This window comes from Haliotis rubra, unplaced genomic scaffold (assembly GCF_003918875.1).
Source record: "Haliotis rubra isolate DU_JTF1 unplaced genomic scaffold, ASM391887v1 Scf1520, whole genome shotgun sequence".
Lineage (NCBI taxonomy): Eukaryota > Metazoa > Mollusca > Gastropoda > Lepetellida > Haliotidae > Haliotis > Haliotis rubra.
In genome coordinates, this window is record NW_025765471.1 from 144512 (window position 1) to 161467 (window position 16956).

The 16956-nt window shown below is 39.8% G+C and overlaps 1 protein-coding gene across 1 annotated transcript in view; it reads right to left on the reverse strand.

Annotated features, from left to right (window-relative positions):
• Window positions 1-15914, reverse strand: part of LOC124270514 (mediator of RNA polymerase II transcription subunit 16-like) — a gene marked incomplete at its 5' end in the record, with an annotated part of 35623 nt that extends 19709 nt beyond the window's left edge. Inside the window, 2 exons of the mRNA XM_046705531.1 lie at window positions 555-729; window positions 15713-15914. Coding sequence (XP_046561487.1) covers window positions 555-729; window positions 15713-15914 — 377 coding nt within the window. The remainder of the gene's footprint in view (window positions 1-554; window positions 730-15712) is intronic.
• Between the last annotated feature and the right edge of the window lie 1042 nt (window positions 15915-16956).

Genomic DNA, 16956 nt, shown 5'->3' on the forward strand with positions numbered 1-16956 from the left:
CCGGCAATGCTTTCCACCTAGAAGCAAGAAATCTCTCACTGCAGAAAACCCCATCTTCACCCAGCTTTATTCATACATCGTCACAGTCTACAGTATCTCACATTTTCACAAGCAGCAAAATGTACTCAAATAACTCGCACCAAGCCAAGCTGTTAAATGAAAAGGTAGCCAGATTTATTGCCAAAGGACTGCGACCATGCAGTATTGTGGACTCCCCTGAATTTCGAGAGGTTACCCAGTGTCTTGATCAACAATATAAATTACCACTGAGGACTACCTTTGCTGAGATGATTATTCCTAATATGTACAAGGAAATGAAACCCAAAGTTGCTAAAAAACTGGTTGAAGCTGAACAGGTATTTTATGGGGAGTTTAAAATCTATGCCTAGATCTACTTCAAAATTAACTTAAATAAATAATAATTAATTAAAACAGAATGGACAGATCTCAATAACTTTTCTTTCACAATATATTGCAATACGTATTGCAGTACACAAGAGTGTATTGCAATATATCGCAATACGAAATTTGGGGCAATACACAGCCGTACTCACCTGCATCTGCCACACATCAAATGTTCCCTCGCAGTCGACAGTTAGCAGCCTCCATCCTGTAGCGTCCCATCGTATGTGTGAGACAGGGTTGTTGGAATGACATACGACAAATTCCTCCCATGGCTTGTCCATGTCCAGCACGCACACCTCATACTGGATCTCAAAGGGGCAGGTGCTGCAACAAAATGTCACGTTTCAGCATGTTCAGCATGAGGAGCAAACAGGGAACTGCTACTGTTTGTATCACGAGAACAGGAAATTAAGGGCAGGGCAATATTCCTCATAATTATCATGCAGCATTGTTTCTCTCAACACTCAGTAGTGACCTGGTTTCTTGTTTACAGTATTGGCTGTGAAGCTACATAGTTCTTCTCAAACATCCCGGCACAGAATCCACTGCTTAGAGGCTCTAGCATGTTTCACAGTGTCCTGCCAGTTTGGGATGGGGAAATATAATCATTTACGGTGGAAGCGTCGGCACACGTTGGCACTGAAGAAATAATCCAATTTTGACAGGGTGTCGGATTGTAGAGCTGACACAGTTTACTATGACTAGACTGACTGACTGAGTTTGGTTTCACGCCGGTTTTAGCAATATTCCAGCAACATCACGGCGGGGGACACCAGAAATGGGCTTCACACATTGTGCCCATGTGGGGATTCGAACCTGGGTCTTCGGCTTGACGAGACAACGCTTTAACCATTAGGCTACCCCACGCCCCTACTATGACTAAAACTAAACCAGTTTTATCACTCTCATATACATTGTTGTATAACGTGGTTCCCTCAGTTTCTCTCTTCTAAATGTACTAGCCACAGACGGGACTGATATTTTAGGCCGATATTGACAACTTGTCGGATTGGACAGCTGCCGGTTTTGACAGCTTCCACTGTATTGAGAAAAGCATATAAAATGAAGATTAGTAGAACTGTCTATATAGGTCTGCCGACATGCCAACCGGCGAAGGCGACCTCAAAAGCACCAAACACAACAACAACAACAACTGTCTACAGCAGACAAGCCCCTCCATTACACCCTGTGTGGCCCAGGCAGGCCTATCTTAGTGAACTGACACATACCCTCTCCAGTAACATGTGTACATACTCACAACAAACACTTGCCAATGGTACAAGACTCAAACAGATATTCTAACTGTCCTGATCTTCAGGTCTAAGTAGCAAGTCTGGTGCACACGCAATGTAATTTCTGCCCAGTGCTCTGAATGTCAAAGTGAAGAAATTCAATCAAGCGTGGGTAAACAGCGGGAGTTGGTAACTGACTCCCTTAACATGCTAAGGTACCCAAATGCCCCCTCATCTAATTAGTGATACACATGAATGTATTAATGAGATTCCCACTGCCCCTATCTACTATCATAAAACTAACATATTTGACTGGATATTGACTTTTAGTTACAAGGTTTCTTATCAGTGTTCTGCTCCGAGAGTTATGTATGGAGATGAATGATGAAACGTACATCTATAAATCAATCTTGCATTACAGGCAGGGCATTGGCACCATTTGTGAGTCTGTGATGTGATTTTACGAGTCATCAGTCTTGGGGCAAGCTTCAAGCTTCATGTAGCGATGAAGAACTTATCTGGCAAAAAGCAAGTGTTGCCAGAATCTTGTGACTTTGAAAAGGTTGAAATGGTTCAGCTGGATACAAAACACCGGTTCACACAAACTGTACTGATCTAACAGTTTCACACAAACTTGTACTGATCAAACAGTTTCACACAAACTTTTATTAATCTAACAGTTTCACACAAACTTGTACTAATCTAACAGTTTCACGATAATGTGTACTGATCAAACAGTTTCACACAAACTTGTACTGATCTAACAGTTTCACACAAACTTGTACTGATAAACAGTTTCACACAAACACGTACTGATAACAGTTTCACACAAACTCATACTGATAAACAGTTGCACACAAACATCTACTGATAAACAGTTTCACACAAACTTCTACTGATCTAACAGTTTCACACAAACTTCTCCTGATAAACAGTTGCACACAAACTTCTACTGATAAAACCATATGATACATAAGTCCAATCTGCACTCATGTGTCAGCAGCAGTGGTAACCATGGTAACACATCATCAGGATGACACACACAGATTACTCAACTCGTTCTCATTACAAACCAATTTTACAAATCAAGTGGACTTCAAAGTTTCATAAAAGTGGTACCTAACAAAATGAGAGTGTATTGCACTGACAACCCATTGTTCATCGGTATACAGGGGTAAATACACAACAAATTCAATGACTCAAGATACAGAAACAAAATCCAGTTGTAAATCCTGTTGTGCACACGCATCAACAAAATATTCCTGATCTTGTGATAGCAGGAAAGCAGCAAAGTTCATGGTCTCCAGATATTTTCAGGCAATGGTTATTTAAGTGCACAGTCGTTATCATGTAGAACAATTTTAACAAAACTTAAAATGTCCGAGCTACTCATTGAATCTCAGACCATCAGTCTTTCACCCCCACCGCCAGCATCCCTGCCATGGAAACAAACATTATTTGGTTTCCTTTATCAATCATCTTATTTCCATACTGTCTTTACCAGTAACAGTCAGAGCATCCAAACCAACTCAAATCAAACTGACTTCAAATAACAGAGAAAGCAAATCCAATCTGATTAGTGACAAGATTGTTTGGTCTAAGAAAGTGTTAATCTAAAAACATTTTTGCTTTGTCATGAATGAAACAGAAGACACCATCTTGACCTTAGCAACATCATTTCTATCCAATCTAATGAACCTGTCTCTTCACCCCATGTCCAATAGAAACAGTTAGGTCACAGAACCTCACCACACAATCAGACCCCAGTCTGCTGGTAACAACAGAATTTGTCATCCAGTGTCAATTACAAATGTTATTCAGCATAGTATATCATGAAAAGATAGCGCCATTAATCAACACCATCTGAAAACTAATTTGACTAATGGTAATTCCAACAAAGAATTGTTAATGTACAGAAGAACTTAATAGTCAAGCAGAGCTACTATTTGAATTTTGGACAACAGACATATGCTGTCACTAGTGTCAGTAACACATTTTCTCAATCATAATCTGTTTTTAAAGTAAACAGTAAAAGGTTTTGAAGTAATAGTTTGGAGGTTCTTAATTTGATTAACAAACAATTAGCTACCTTACGGAATCCCAGATTCTATAGCCTGAAAAAGAGTTAACTGGCTGAAGATTGTCATTATTGATGACCAACATATCACAGCATTGGAGTCTTGTGTATACCTGAGGCCAATATTTTAGTTTTGTATCAAGGAAATATGTAATCACAATATATTTGCATGTATAAGACGTTGCCAGCTAACACACTGGTAACAAATGAATCAAGGTTTAGCCGCAGATTCACAGATGGCAGAAACACACAGCGGCAAGTTGAAGGCTTGACCCTGATCAGTATAGGGTCAACAGAGTCACCGGGATGACAGGATATCATATGTTGATGAAGAGGTCTGAAGTTGGTCTGTTTGCTAGAATTTATCAGTAAAAATTATTCATAAAAACTGCAACATGACAAGCCAAACCAGATTGTGACCAGGTTGTCACTCTAGAGAAGGTATGGACATTGGACAGGCTGGAGGCCCCCTGACATGCTAGTGATAGAGCAGCTGGGGGACACTCTCAGGCTTAGAGTGTACTTACACACTTAAATTGCTTAAATGCTTAAATTGAAAAGGAGCCCCAGTGAGATGGGAGATTCAGATCCTGAACCTGGGGAAATCTAGACTTGCTTCATTTAGAGCTTTATCATTGCAGGGAGGGCTAGGCATTAGGGAAAAGATGTTGTTCAGGGACTGTGACACAGACTACTTGGTGAGCTTCGCCAAGGCCAACAACATGCCATCAACATGGTGGTTCCACCAGATATTTATCTTCATGCCCAAAAATAAATTTTACTCATTACACATTGACTATCGTTTCATCAGCTCCTTGATTTTTGGTTAGTAACACATGTCAATGTTAGGACCATGATAAATTACTGACTTGAGCTGCAGGTAAAGTAAAACCTTAGTTTGTTTTCAAAAGATGCAATGTTCTGACTGTTAATCATCTTAGTCTCCTCAAAGAACACACACACTCTGTTTGTTCTTCATAATTTACTTATACACATGATAATATTAGCTTTTTCTTATATATCACTTTTCTCATTTCAACCTGTTTTTATTCATGACCCCTGACCATTTTAACCTCAACTAAAACAAGTATATTGCAGAGCCTGATAATCTTAGGGTGTTAGTTTCATCTACACCACGGACATCAATCTAACGAGTGAGTTCCCATGAAACAGTGTAAGAAACATACAACATTCAACTTATTGAATGTCCTAATTAAAATTCCTTACCTCCTATGAAAACAAACATTTTGGCTCCAAATAACCCGTTGTAAAATGATAATCAGTTTTGACTGATGGCAGCTGTCACCTGATACAGACCGGCTTGATTAGATGTACCCTTGAAAATACCAATCTTTCTACTGGTCTATTTTGGTCATTTTCAGATACATTTAACACCAATAAATCTGATGTGATGATCAGGGGCCTTAAAAACACAGTGTAATAAACACCATCAAAACTGATATTTCTACTCTTATCACTGGTAAAGCCAACAGCTTCGCCGGGAATAGACACCCGTTCTTTAGACATTTCCCATGTTATGACAACCTGATTGTTTATTCAGCCAAAATTGGGAAGATTGTGTGTGAACTTTCAGCTATAAACTATGACATCACGCCTTATCAATGCTTCGCACACATATCGGGACACTTGACGGCAGTATCAGCTCACATAGGCACTGCAATGTTTACTGGCAAATACTGAAATCTCAACAATTTTCAGGATGAATACCGAACATTGCTGAAGTGACTTCCCAAGAGCATACTTTAAACAGGAAGTAAGTGTGGGACAACATACGGAACTCATGTGAAATACCAGACTTGTCACTTGTCACTTGTTACACAACAGGTATCAAAACAATTATGTCTTGTGTAGTCCTACGTCAAAAACACAAAAGTTAACCAGACTCAAACAGGTGAATGAGTGAGCAAGTAAGGGAACATTCTCAAAATTGAATATTCTGGATACAAGTTTTGAAATGTAGTAATGGAACCAGGAACTACAGTAGTTACCAGCCAAACCATCAGTACTGTTTCCCCAACAGTTACCAGACAAACCATCAGTACTGTTTCCCCAACAGTTACCAGCCAAACCATCAGTACTGTTTCCCCAACAGTTACCAGCCAAACCATCCGTACTGTTTCCCCAAGTTACCAGCCAAACCATCCGTACTGTTTCCCCAACAGTTACCAACCAAACCATCCGTACTGTTTCCCCAACAGTTACCAGACAAACCATCAGTACTGTTTCCCCAACAGTTACCAGACAAACCATCAGTACTGTTTCCCCAACAGTTACCAGCCAAACCATCAGTACTGTTTCCCAACACACTGTTTCCCCAAGTTACCAGCCAAACCATCCGTACTGTTTCCCCAACAGTTACCAACCAAACCATCCGTACTGTTTCCCCAACAGTTACCAGCCAAACCATCCGTACTGTTTCCCCAACAACAGTTATCAGCCAGTACTGTTTCCCCAACAGTTACCAACCAAACCATCCGTACTGTTTCCCCAACAGTTACCAGCCAAACCATCCGTACTGTTTCCCCAACAACAGTTACCAGCCAAACCATCAGTACTGTTTCCCCAACATACAGGCTCCTAAACAAGCGACTACAGACACAGATTAAGCATATACCAGGATTCACTGACAGATTTTTCAAATCACTGCCAAAATAATGATACTGAAAGAAATCCTCAGAAATGTATCTGCATCACTGTTGCAATAAAGATAATAAAGACCTCCTGAGACTTCCAACCAATCATAATATCTGATTAATGTGATCTAGTTGATGATTGGACAGGCTAACTGCTCCCGGAGTAAAGGTTTTGGCCGTGTGACCTCAATCCTTGAAACGTTCTATGTACAGTGTCTGTGCTGATATAGAAAGGTAAACTACAGACTGAGTGAGTGGGGAGGGGAAAGTGAGTGAGATGAATGAGTGAGTGAGTGACATATAGTGCCAGTTTCAACCTGAAAAGTGAAATGGGTTTCATTCAGTGAGAGGAATCAAACCTGTCTCTAAATTCAGATGAGCAAACACTTAGCCTCTTAACTTTCCTGACCCGTGAAGATCCGGGGTAGAATAGGTCTTCAGCAACCCATGCTTGCCACAAAAGGCGACTATGCTTGTCGTAAGAGGCAACTAACAGGATCAGGTGGTCAGACTCGCTGACTTGGTTGACACGTCATCGGTTCCCAATTGCGCAGATCGATGCTCATGCTGTTGATCACTGGATTGTCTGGTCCAGACTCGATTTGTTTACAGACAGCCGCCATATAGCTAGAATATTGCTGAGTGTGGCGTAAAACTAAACTCACTCACTCACTTAACTTTCCCACAATACCCCTCCTACCTCTAGAAACCATAATAACCTCAAGTACTTGGCTCTATATGTCCCATAGTAACCGCCAGAACAGGTTGGAGTAGAAACCGTAATAACCTCAAGTACTTGGCTCTATATGTCCAAGGTTTGAGTAGAAACGATAATAACTCAACTCATTCTGTATGTCCCATGGCTCTACTTATGTCCAAGGTTTGAGTAGAAACCATAATAACCTCAAGTACTTGGCTCTGTATGTCCCATAGTAACCCCTAGAACAGGTTTGAGTAGAAACCGTAATAACCTCAAGTACTTGGCTCTATATGTCCAAGGTTTGAGTAGAAACCATAATAACCTCAAGTACTTGGCTCTGTATGTCCCATAGGAACCCCTACAACAGGTTTGAGTAGAAACCATAATAACCTCAAGTACTTGGCTCTATATGTCCAAGGTTTGAGTAGAAACCGTAATAACCTCAAGTACTTGGCTCTATATGTCCAAGGTTTGAGTAGAAACCGTAATAACCTCAAGTACTTGGATCTATATGTCCAACAGTAGCCCCTACAACAGGTTTGAGTAGAAACCGTAATAACCTCAAGTACTTGGCTCTACATGTCCCATAGGAATCCCTACAACAGGTTTGAGTAGAAACCATAATAACCTCAAGTACTTGGCTCTGTATGTCCAACAGTAGCCCCTACAACAGGTTTGAGTAGAAACCATAATAACCTCAAGTACTTGGCTCTCTATGTCCCATAGGAGTGAGTGAGTTAAAATTTAACATCACACCGGCAATATTTCTGTAATAACCTCAAGTACTTGGCTCTATATGTCCAACAGTAGCCCCCAGAACAGGTTTGAGTAGAAACCATAATAACCTCAAGTACTTGACTCTATATGTCCCATAGGATCCCCTACAACAGGTTTGAGTAGAAACCATAATAACCTCAAGTACTTGGCTCTCTATGGCCCATAGGAGTGAGTGAGTTAAAATTTAACATCACACCGGCAATATTTCAGCCATATAGTGACGAGAACAAATGTCCCATAGGAACCCCTACAACAGGTTTGAGTAGAAACGATAATACCCTCCAGTACTTGGCTCTATATGTCCCACAGTAGCCCCTACAACAGGTTTGAGTAGAAACCGTAATAAACTCAAGTACTTGGCTCTATATGTCCCATAGGAACCCCTAGAACAGGTTTGAGTAGAAACCATAATAACCTCAAGTACTTGGCTCTATATGTCCCATAGGAACCCCTACAACAGGTTTGAGTAGAAACCGTAATAACCTCAAGTACTTGGCTCTGTATGTCCAACAGTAGCCCCTACAACAGGTTTGAGTAGAAACCATAATAACCTCAAGTACTTGGCTCTATATGTCCCATAGCAACCCCTACAGCAGGTTTGAGTAGAAACCGTAATAACCTCAAGTACTTGGCTCTGTAAGTCCAACAGTAGCCCCTACAACAGGTTTGAGTAGAAACCGTAATAACCTCAAGTACTTGGCTCTATATGTCCCATAGGAACCCCTACAACAGGTTTGAGTAGAAACCGTAATAACCTCAAGTACTTGGCTCTATATGTCCCATAGGAACCCCTACAACAGGTTTGAGTAGAAACCGTAATAACCTCAAGTACTTAGCTCTATATGTCCAAGGTTTGAGTAGAAACCGTAATAACCTCAAGTACTTGGCTCTATATGTCCCATAGGAACCCCTACAACAGGTTTGAGTAGAAACCGTAATAACCTCAAGTACTTGGCTCTATATGTCCCATAGGAACCCCTACAACAGGTTTGAGTAGAAACCGTAATAACCTCAAGTACTTGGCTCTATATGTCCAAGGTTTGAGTAGAAACCGTAATTACCTCAAGTACTTGGCTCTGTATGTCCAACAGTAGCCCCTACAACAGGTTTGAGTAGAAACCGTAATAACCTCAAGTACTTGGCTCTATATGTCCCATAGGAACCCCTACAACAGGTTAGAGTAGAAACCGTAATAACCTCAAGTACTTGGCTCTATATGTCCCATAGGAACCCCTACAACAGGTTAGAGTAGAAACCATAATAACCTCAAGTACTTGGCTCTATATGTCCCACAGTAGGCCCTACAACAGGTTAAGGGATGTTAAGGAGTAATTTGGTGGTTTGATGATGGAACAGCCTAATTATTTCTACTGTCCATCAACATTGTCCCCTTGGTAAGCTGTATTCCGATTGTGATAGATTGTGACTACCTGGCAAGACAAGTGTTTTGTCTGCTGTTGAAACAGCAGGAAGACAACAGGCTTGCAGAGTTGAGCAAACTAGATCTTGATGAGTTTTCAGTCCTGACTAATTAACTCACTCTTACAAACTTTAGTGATACATTATTTTCAGTGATTTTGTGTGTGTGTGTGTGTTTTTCACAGTTTAATACTGAAAATGGTTATCCTTAATGCTTCAGATGTAGTGACCCTGTTTCAACAACTTATTGTTGTGAGAAAATATACAATATCTTGAATTTGATCTGCCAGACTGTATAACTGTAGAAGGGTTGTGGAGTCATCCCACAGATGACATCCTTACCTTGTCAGCTTGCTAACGGGGGTTAACCTCTTTGGTCATGCAGACAACGCGTCCGACTTCAGATCAGAAGGTCTGTTGTTGAATCCCAGCATGGTACTCGGAAATTTTATGGCGCTACATATATAACATTGTGTCTTCTTATATATAACATATATACGGTTTACTGCCCACATTAAAAACCACATGACAGTAAGAAAACTAAGATACAATCGTAACAGCCTTATCTTTCAGGGTATACAGTCTGATGTAACTTCTGTATTGCAGTGTACCCTGAGCTATCACACAGACGAAACATCGGACCATATACCACTCGTGATACAACTACGACATATAACAAACCCCTTAATAACCCTGAGAACAGGGTTTAAAAACACCTATACTAACCTCCAGGGCAAGGTTAACATGACCATATAAACAGGGATAAATCATCTGTCATTATGTCAACATAGAGTATTATCACAAACAACCATTCTTTTGCCTTTAAAACAGAAAGAACCAAATTACAATTATCATAATAAGATGTAATGATGCAAAGTTCATTCAGTTACGCGGTGTTGATCCATGAATTTAACCTTCATTTACCAAATAGCTGATATGTCATGTTGGGTGATTGATTACAAGGTGCCAACCTCTGTAAGCAATGGTAAGTGTTTCTAAATACCAACTGGAACATTCATCTGGGTCCTACTATGTTAATCTGACATTTACTGCCACTTTGTCATGATTATTGGGCTGAGCTGTGGGGATTTTCTCTCAGCGATTTTTAATTTCAAAACATTCCAGTGATACCCAAAAACCTTATTATCTTCAAAATCATCAACAATACATGTATATGTAGTCAATTAGGATCACCACCTCATTATATTATATTTATCATATTTATCAAGACATAACATTTCTGATTTCACATTTTAGGAAAGTTTTCTCTTTGCTGCTTGGACTCACCTCACCAAGGAAACTGTAAAGATTGACACAGACATGGACACACTTCACACAATATGGAGGGAGTGAAAAATGGAAATATGACAAACTCTAAAGCAAAAGAAAACTTTATTATATTACATTCTGATGAGACAAAAAGTTCATGGAAGCAAAGTCACATTTATAACTAATCCTGTTGACAATCACAACAGTGCTAACAAATAACAATATTAACCAACTCATCATCATTTTCAACTCTTCTATCTACTGCATAAAGCCACTATGTTATACCCATTCTCCTATAACAGTGAGGCCCATAAATTCCTTCTGAATTACAGGGGTGGTGGAAGAGCCTAGTGGTTAAAGCATTCGCTCATCATGCCGAAGACCCAGGTTTGATTCCCCATATGGGTATAATGTGTGAAGCCCATTTCTGGTGTCCCCCGCTGTTATATTGCTGGAATATTACTAAAACTGGCGTAAAACCATACTCACTCACTCTGAATTACATGACAGAAATCTGGTCTCAGCTGGCTTCACTTATATGTATCCAATAACACTGCTGAATTGTCGCTTCACATCTCACAATGGCCCCTAGTACAACAGCAAACATCTGCCATTATGATTACAAGTCACCAGATAACAATTCTATGAAGATGTGCTATGTAGAAGGTCAAATTACAGTATTTCACTTGTAAATAAGGCGGAAAAAAAATATGTTGTGGTTCCGATTACCCGACCGACCCTTGAATTCTGGTGCCGACCCTATCTTTTTTAGGCGGTATGAATAAAATAAGCTTTCAGATACCATTGTTTTTTCCTGTCACCGATGGACATTGGTCACCCTGATGGAGAAAGTTGACATGATGGCCCCAAGCTTGATTGATTAAACAATTACACATTGATAAATGTGTTATTACTCCTTACTTCTAAAACAAATGTTAAAAAAAACCAAGACAAAGTCATCAATATCCCCCGCAATGGTAAAATACTCTTCATGATTATGTCTACGAGTTATGATTATGTCAAATATTTAGATGTGTATATAGAAAAATGGAAGGAGTATTGAAAGGTTTTTTAAGTTCTGCTCCAGAAAGGAGCACTATCACCAATTTCAGTCTATGTCGAACTTGTTGCCATGGAAATGCCAAAAATATTTTATTCAGAATTCCAAAACTGCCAAAAGGCACCAGTACACCACCAGATCTATCTATGTGCCAAGTTTGGTGAAGAAATATTGAACGGTTTTAGAGTTCTGCTCCGGAAAAGAGCACTACCACCAATTTCAGGCTAAGTCAAACTTGTTGCCATGGAAACACCAAAAATATTTTAATCAGAATTCCAAAACTACCAAAAGGCACCAGTACACCACCAGATCTATGTATGCGCCAAGTTTGGTGAAGAAATAGTGAACGGTTTTAGTGTTCTGCTCCGGAAAAGAACACAACCACCCATTTCAGGCTAAGTCAAACTTGTTGCCATGGAAATGCCACAAATATTTTATTCAGAATTCCAAAACTACCACTTCCTAATACCCCCACTTAAAACATGCGTTGGGGGATAAAAATCCTCCTACCTACCTAAATTTCAAAGAGGTGTAATTGTAACCACAACATTTATTTAATTTGGCCTAATTTATCAGAAAGGGAAAGGGGTTCTAGAGGGCAAAGACAACCATAGTGCTACAGACAGAGCTGTGGTTACCTACCAGCTTCATAATGCTGGAAGAGTTCTTGTGGATGTGGTTAACTGATCATCAAGCATTCAAATCCTGCTTTGTGATGCAAGTTTTTACTTCTGTTATTATTGAAGAAGGGGTCCAGGGCTTTACCATGACTCACAAACATGGGGGTCCTGGGGACCCCCAGTTCTTAGTTTTAGGGGTAGTAGCAGGCAATGTGAGGATTCTGTGAAGTAATGGTTTAGAGAACTGTACGTTTTGATCATTCTTTAAGGCCTGGAATGAATCATTGATCATGTGGACTGGTGGATAAATTTTGCATGTAACTTCCCTGAAAGAAACAACCAAACACTTAGCAAAGTCATAAATGTGTTGTCAGTACAATGAATTAAATTGTGCATCCGTCAGGACGCCATGAATTATTTTTCTCTAACCATTCTCTACATCTGTGCATACTGGACGGACATTTGAGCATCGTGTAAAACCTAGGGTCATTGTTACCACAGGTACTACAGGTATGTACCCCAGGTGTGTTTCTGTATACAGATATCTACCATGACCAAAATCTGAACACAGAAAACGTAGCCTAGGGCGAGTCCAATCCATGTGTGCAAAGCATTGTTGTATGAGATGCATTCAATGGTGTTATACAAGAAATGAGAATTAGAGGTGTATGTATATCAATGGAATATATCGTGATGCACAGTATAATCCAGCATGTAACAATAATCAGGCAAGCGAGGGTACTACAAATTTACAACATTAACCAGTTTTGGGTTGAAGAATATCTCATCCACTGTTTAGGGTACTGGGAACATTTGGGTATTTTGCCTTTGTTTTGGGGTACATTTGTGTAGGCCTGCCTTTAGAATCCCTCACCAAATAAGCACAGGTGAAATCAAACATATTTGTATTTTTGTTTCAGAATATTGTTGCAATTTCCTGACTTCATGACACCTGTCCCTATGCTTAACTGTGACTTTGCAATATTGTTGTACAAATGTATTACACCTACTCCCTCAGCTGTGTTCCAATGGCTACAGAGGTGGTACTTGCCTCATATTGTTATGGTTTTGTAAGGCTTCGGTGCAGTGTTGTTTACATTCACAGGAAATAAAGACATTCTTTTTATGCTGTCATTTTAAATTTTTACAGAATACTATCATTTATCATTTTTAAGGGGGTTTTTAGGGGGGCTTACCAGGGTTTAGGGTAAGGGTTGGTTGTAAGGAAATAAAGAAATTATACTGTCATTTTTAATTTTGGGAATACTGTCATTTTTAATTTTGAGGAATACTGTCATTTTTAATTTCGGTTTAGGGGGCTTGCTCCTTTAAAAGATCAAAAGAAATGTACAATTACTATAGGTGGGGAAAGGGTTTTCTTCTGGTTTTCTTTTGTATTTCTGTATCTACATGCTTGCTAACGTTGGATAGAGGAAACTGACGTGCTACCTCGTTAAGAAAATGATCACAGTTTCAGTATCTCTACTGGCTACTGGTACCATAAAAATCTTGTCTAGCCTCTCTCTCTCAATTTATCACACACCTCTCTACAAAAAATTGTACCAGCTCCAATGATAAATCAATTTCAAGCATTTCATCATACTAATATTACTATTAGCCAACCAACTTCCAGCTTGAAACACACAGCAAGTATGACCCTAAATTGTGAACCCTTGTTTATCGAGGACCCTGTAGCTCAATTGGTAGAGAGCGGGACTTCAAATCCGAGCTTCGTGAGTTTGAAACCTCACTCTAGAAGAAACATTTGCAAAAGTTTCTTCAATGAAGGAGCGTGTCAGTGATGGTCACATGACATGTGACGTCACTTCAGGTTGTAAGTTACTTCCTTACAAAACGTGGTGAGGGATTCTAAAGGTGCTCCTTTATTATGTAAATTAGACACGCGCCTGGGGTACATATCTGTAGAACCCATGCCAACAACTGCTTCAGCATTATTATCTGGTATATTGCAAACTGAGATGTTTTTTTGGAAATCACAGTATGAAACTATTATTGACATGTTTCTCATCTTCCTTCTATCCATCACTCATCTAAAAGGAAAGAAATGTCCACTTCTTAAAATATCATTTCAATCACATTTGATTACAAAGTAACCTAAGCAAAAACAATGGAACTCTTAACAGCAAACATTCTCATGACACCGTCACAGTTATACCCGATTGAGGCCAAGATTTAGTTTTGTATTTTCATATTACCATTCATACATTTCCGCAACATATACTGGGACTCTCTATTATCGGGCGGGCTCTCTATTATCGCGAGGAATCACGAAAACATCGGGGAAAGCAGAAACACCCGCCCGCATCGGCTGTTTACATATGCAAATGGCGTAAAATATATTCATGCAGCTCTTAAAAAGTCATTTATTTCATTTGAATGTTATGTGTAATCGGAGAAATATTAAAGCATTCATCTTTTCAGTAAGTTCTAGAACATTTTGAAACTAGTATGACCCTACTGCCATTACATCTAGCATGAATCAAAACTTACTTCATCAAAGAGCAATCCTCACGACAACTACTAAAGGTCATTTGCATATTTTCCGTGCTAAAAATATAACAGGAAGTGGCGTGTTATGCAACTTCACTCTGCACACGGCAGCAACTTGTATGGTACGTTTTAAGCGGGAAAAACAATATATTTATAGCGTTATTGTTACCTTGTATCGAATCAATAGAAGTTTCAGATGTTTGGGTTAAAAACTTGATAATATTACGGATGTGAATGAAATTCCTAAATATTTTAATGATCAAACTATTTAGATTAGAGTTATTTGTCTTAGTAAGCGTTTCACAGTGTCATCTGCTTGTACCGCGTGCCATAGTAAGAAAATAGCAATACCGCGATAATAGAGAGTTGCTTCAATTTCGGGTCAAAGCGAGACAATCGGAATTGCCGCAATGGTATTAAACCAGTTGCGACCATGTGTCACATTATTTGTGACAGAAATGAAGATTAAACATCAGTCAACTGAAAATATACATAAAATGCTAAATGTCAGTAGCCGTTCATAATCCAGATGGCGACAACATTAACTACCGCGATAATAGAGGGTCCCATGATACTATTTGGTGTTTTGTATTCTTTCACTTAATTCAGTTCACTGAAGTGTGCATACTGTAGAGGTCATGCCACTCTGTAATTTTGGGGGTGGGGGTTCTTAGTAACAACTGGTTGAAACTTTAAACAAATCATGGTTACATTGCTTCGCTTTCATTTATTTGTACATGAGAACATTGATGCATTTCCATGGATCTGCTTGATACCTCTCTAGCGCATTGGTTAGTTACCTCCCCTTAGTATACGTCTACCCGACCAGGTGTCAGTCAGTGTTGACAGAAAGTCACAACAAATCATGTTATGCGTGTGGGTCCTTGCAGTAAACTGTACAGATCTCGGCCTTTATGTTTACATTTTGAGGTACCAATTCTGCCCATGCATGAATCTACTAGGAGCTTGTCGTGTTTGCATGACTTACCTATCCGTTCCATTGTTATTTGGTCTGCTAAATGCAAAGGATGTTCCGACAAGATAGGCTACAGCAAGTATTTTCTTCCACTTTCCATTCTCTGGAACGCGGAAGTGCGCGAAAATCAAGAGAATACACAAGATCCATAAGCGGCCTTCGGTGAACAAGAAATTTACAAAGAAATGCCCGCTTTTCCGCCCAGCACTGCCAACTTCCGGTTAACGATACTAATGACCAGACAACTTGTCAATAGCTGATATGTCAGCCCGCCGAAATGACATAAAGCCACTTGTGTGTTTGTTTCAGAATTTAGCACCATTGACCAAACCAGAAGTTATCATAGAATTTTATTACAGCTCATATTACTTGTAATACTATAATGTTTCATTATTTTACACGAAACAGATATTGAAATCTGGCAAGGCGTAGCTTTTACGCCATTATTTTATCACATATATATATCTATGAGCTTGACCTAAATAAACCGACAGTGAAGAAAAGCAAAACGTGCAATAGCAGTGCAAGGGATATGCTTTGATATTAAAGAGCCATGTATGTGTTGTGTACCATAACCACACATCAAGTATACTATCCCCAAAATGAAACGCATAGGCCAGAAATCTGTTGCGAAAATGTTGTATTTTCAAACATGTATAACTCGTCCACAAATAGACTTAGTACATGAATTTTTACATCAGTATAGAATAAGGAAATGTCTTTACAACCAAGTGGATAATTTTAGATAAGGGACCGTTCATAATTTATGGAGGTGGGGTGGGGGTTGGTGGTGTTTTGATGATTTTTAAGGTGGGGGTCCCCATTTTGTTCTGGGGAGCTAGGGGGATCAGCAATTTTGTACACACACGGGGGCATTCATTGTACATGCTTCTCACAGCCTGGAGCTAGGCCCGACGTCGAGACCGTGCTACGTCGTCACCATCGCGCTCAACGGCTCCGTTAGGGACCGTTCATAATTTATGGCTGGGGTGGTGGAGGGAAGTGTTTGACGTTTTTATGGAGAAGCAGGTACAATGTGAATGACCCCGTGTGTACAAAATTGCTGACGCCCCCTAGCTCCCCAGAATAACATGGGTGAACCCACCTTAAAATCATTATCCCCCCTCCCCTCTCTCTCTCTCTCTCTCACCCTCACGCCATAAATTATGAACGGTCCCTAACGGAGACGTTGAGCGCGATGATGACGACGTTCCAGATAGCATTCGGACGCCAACGCTGGGCCAACGTCTGAATGC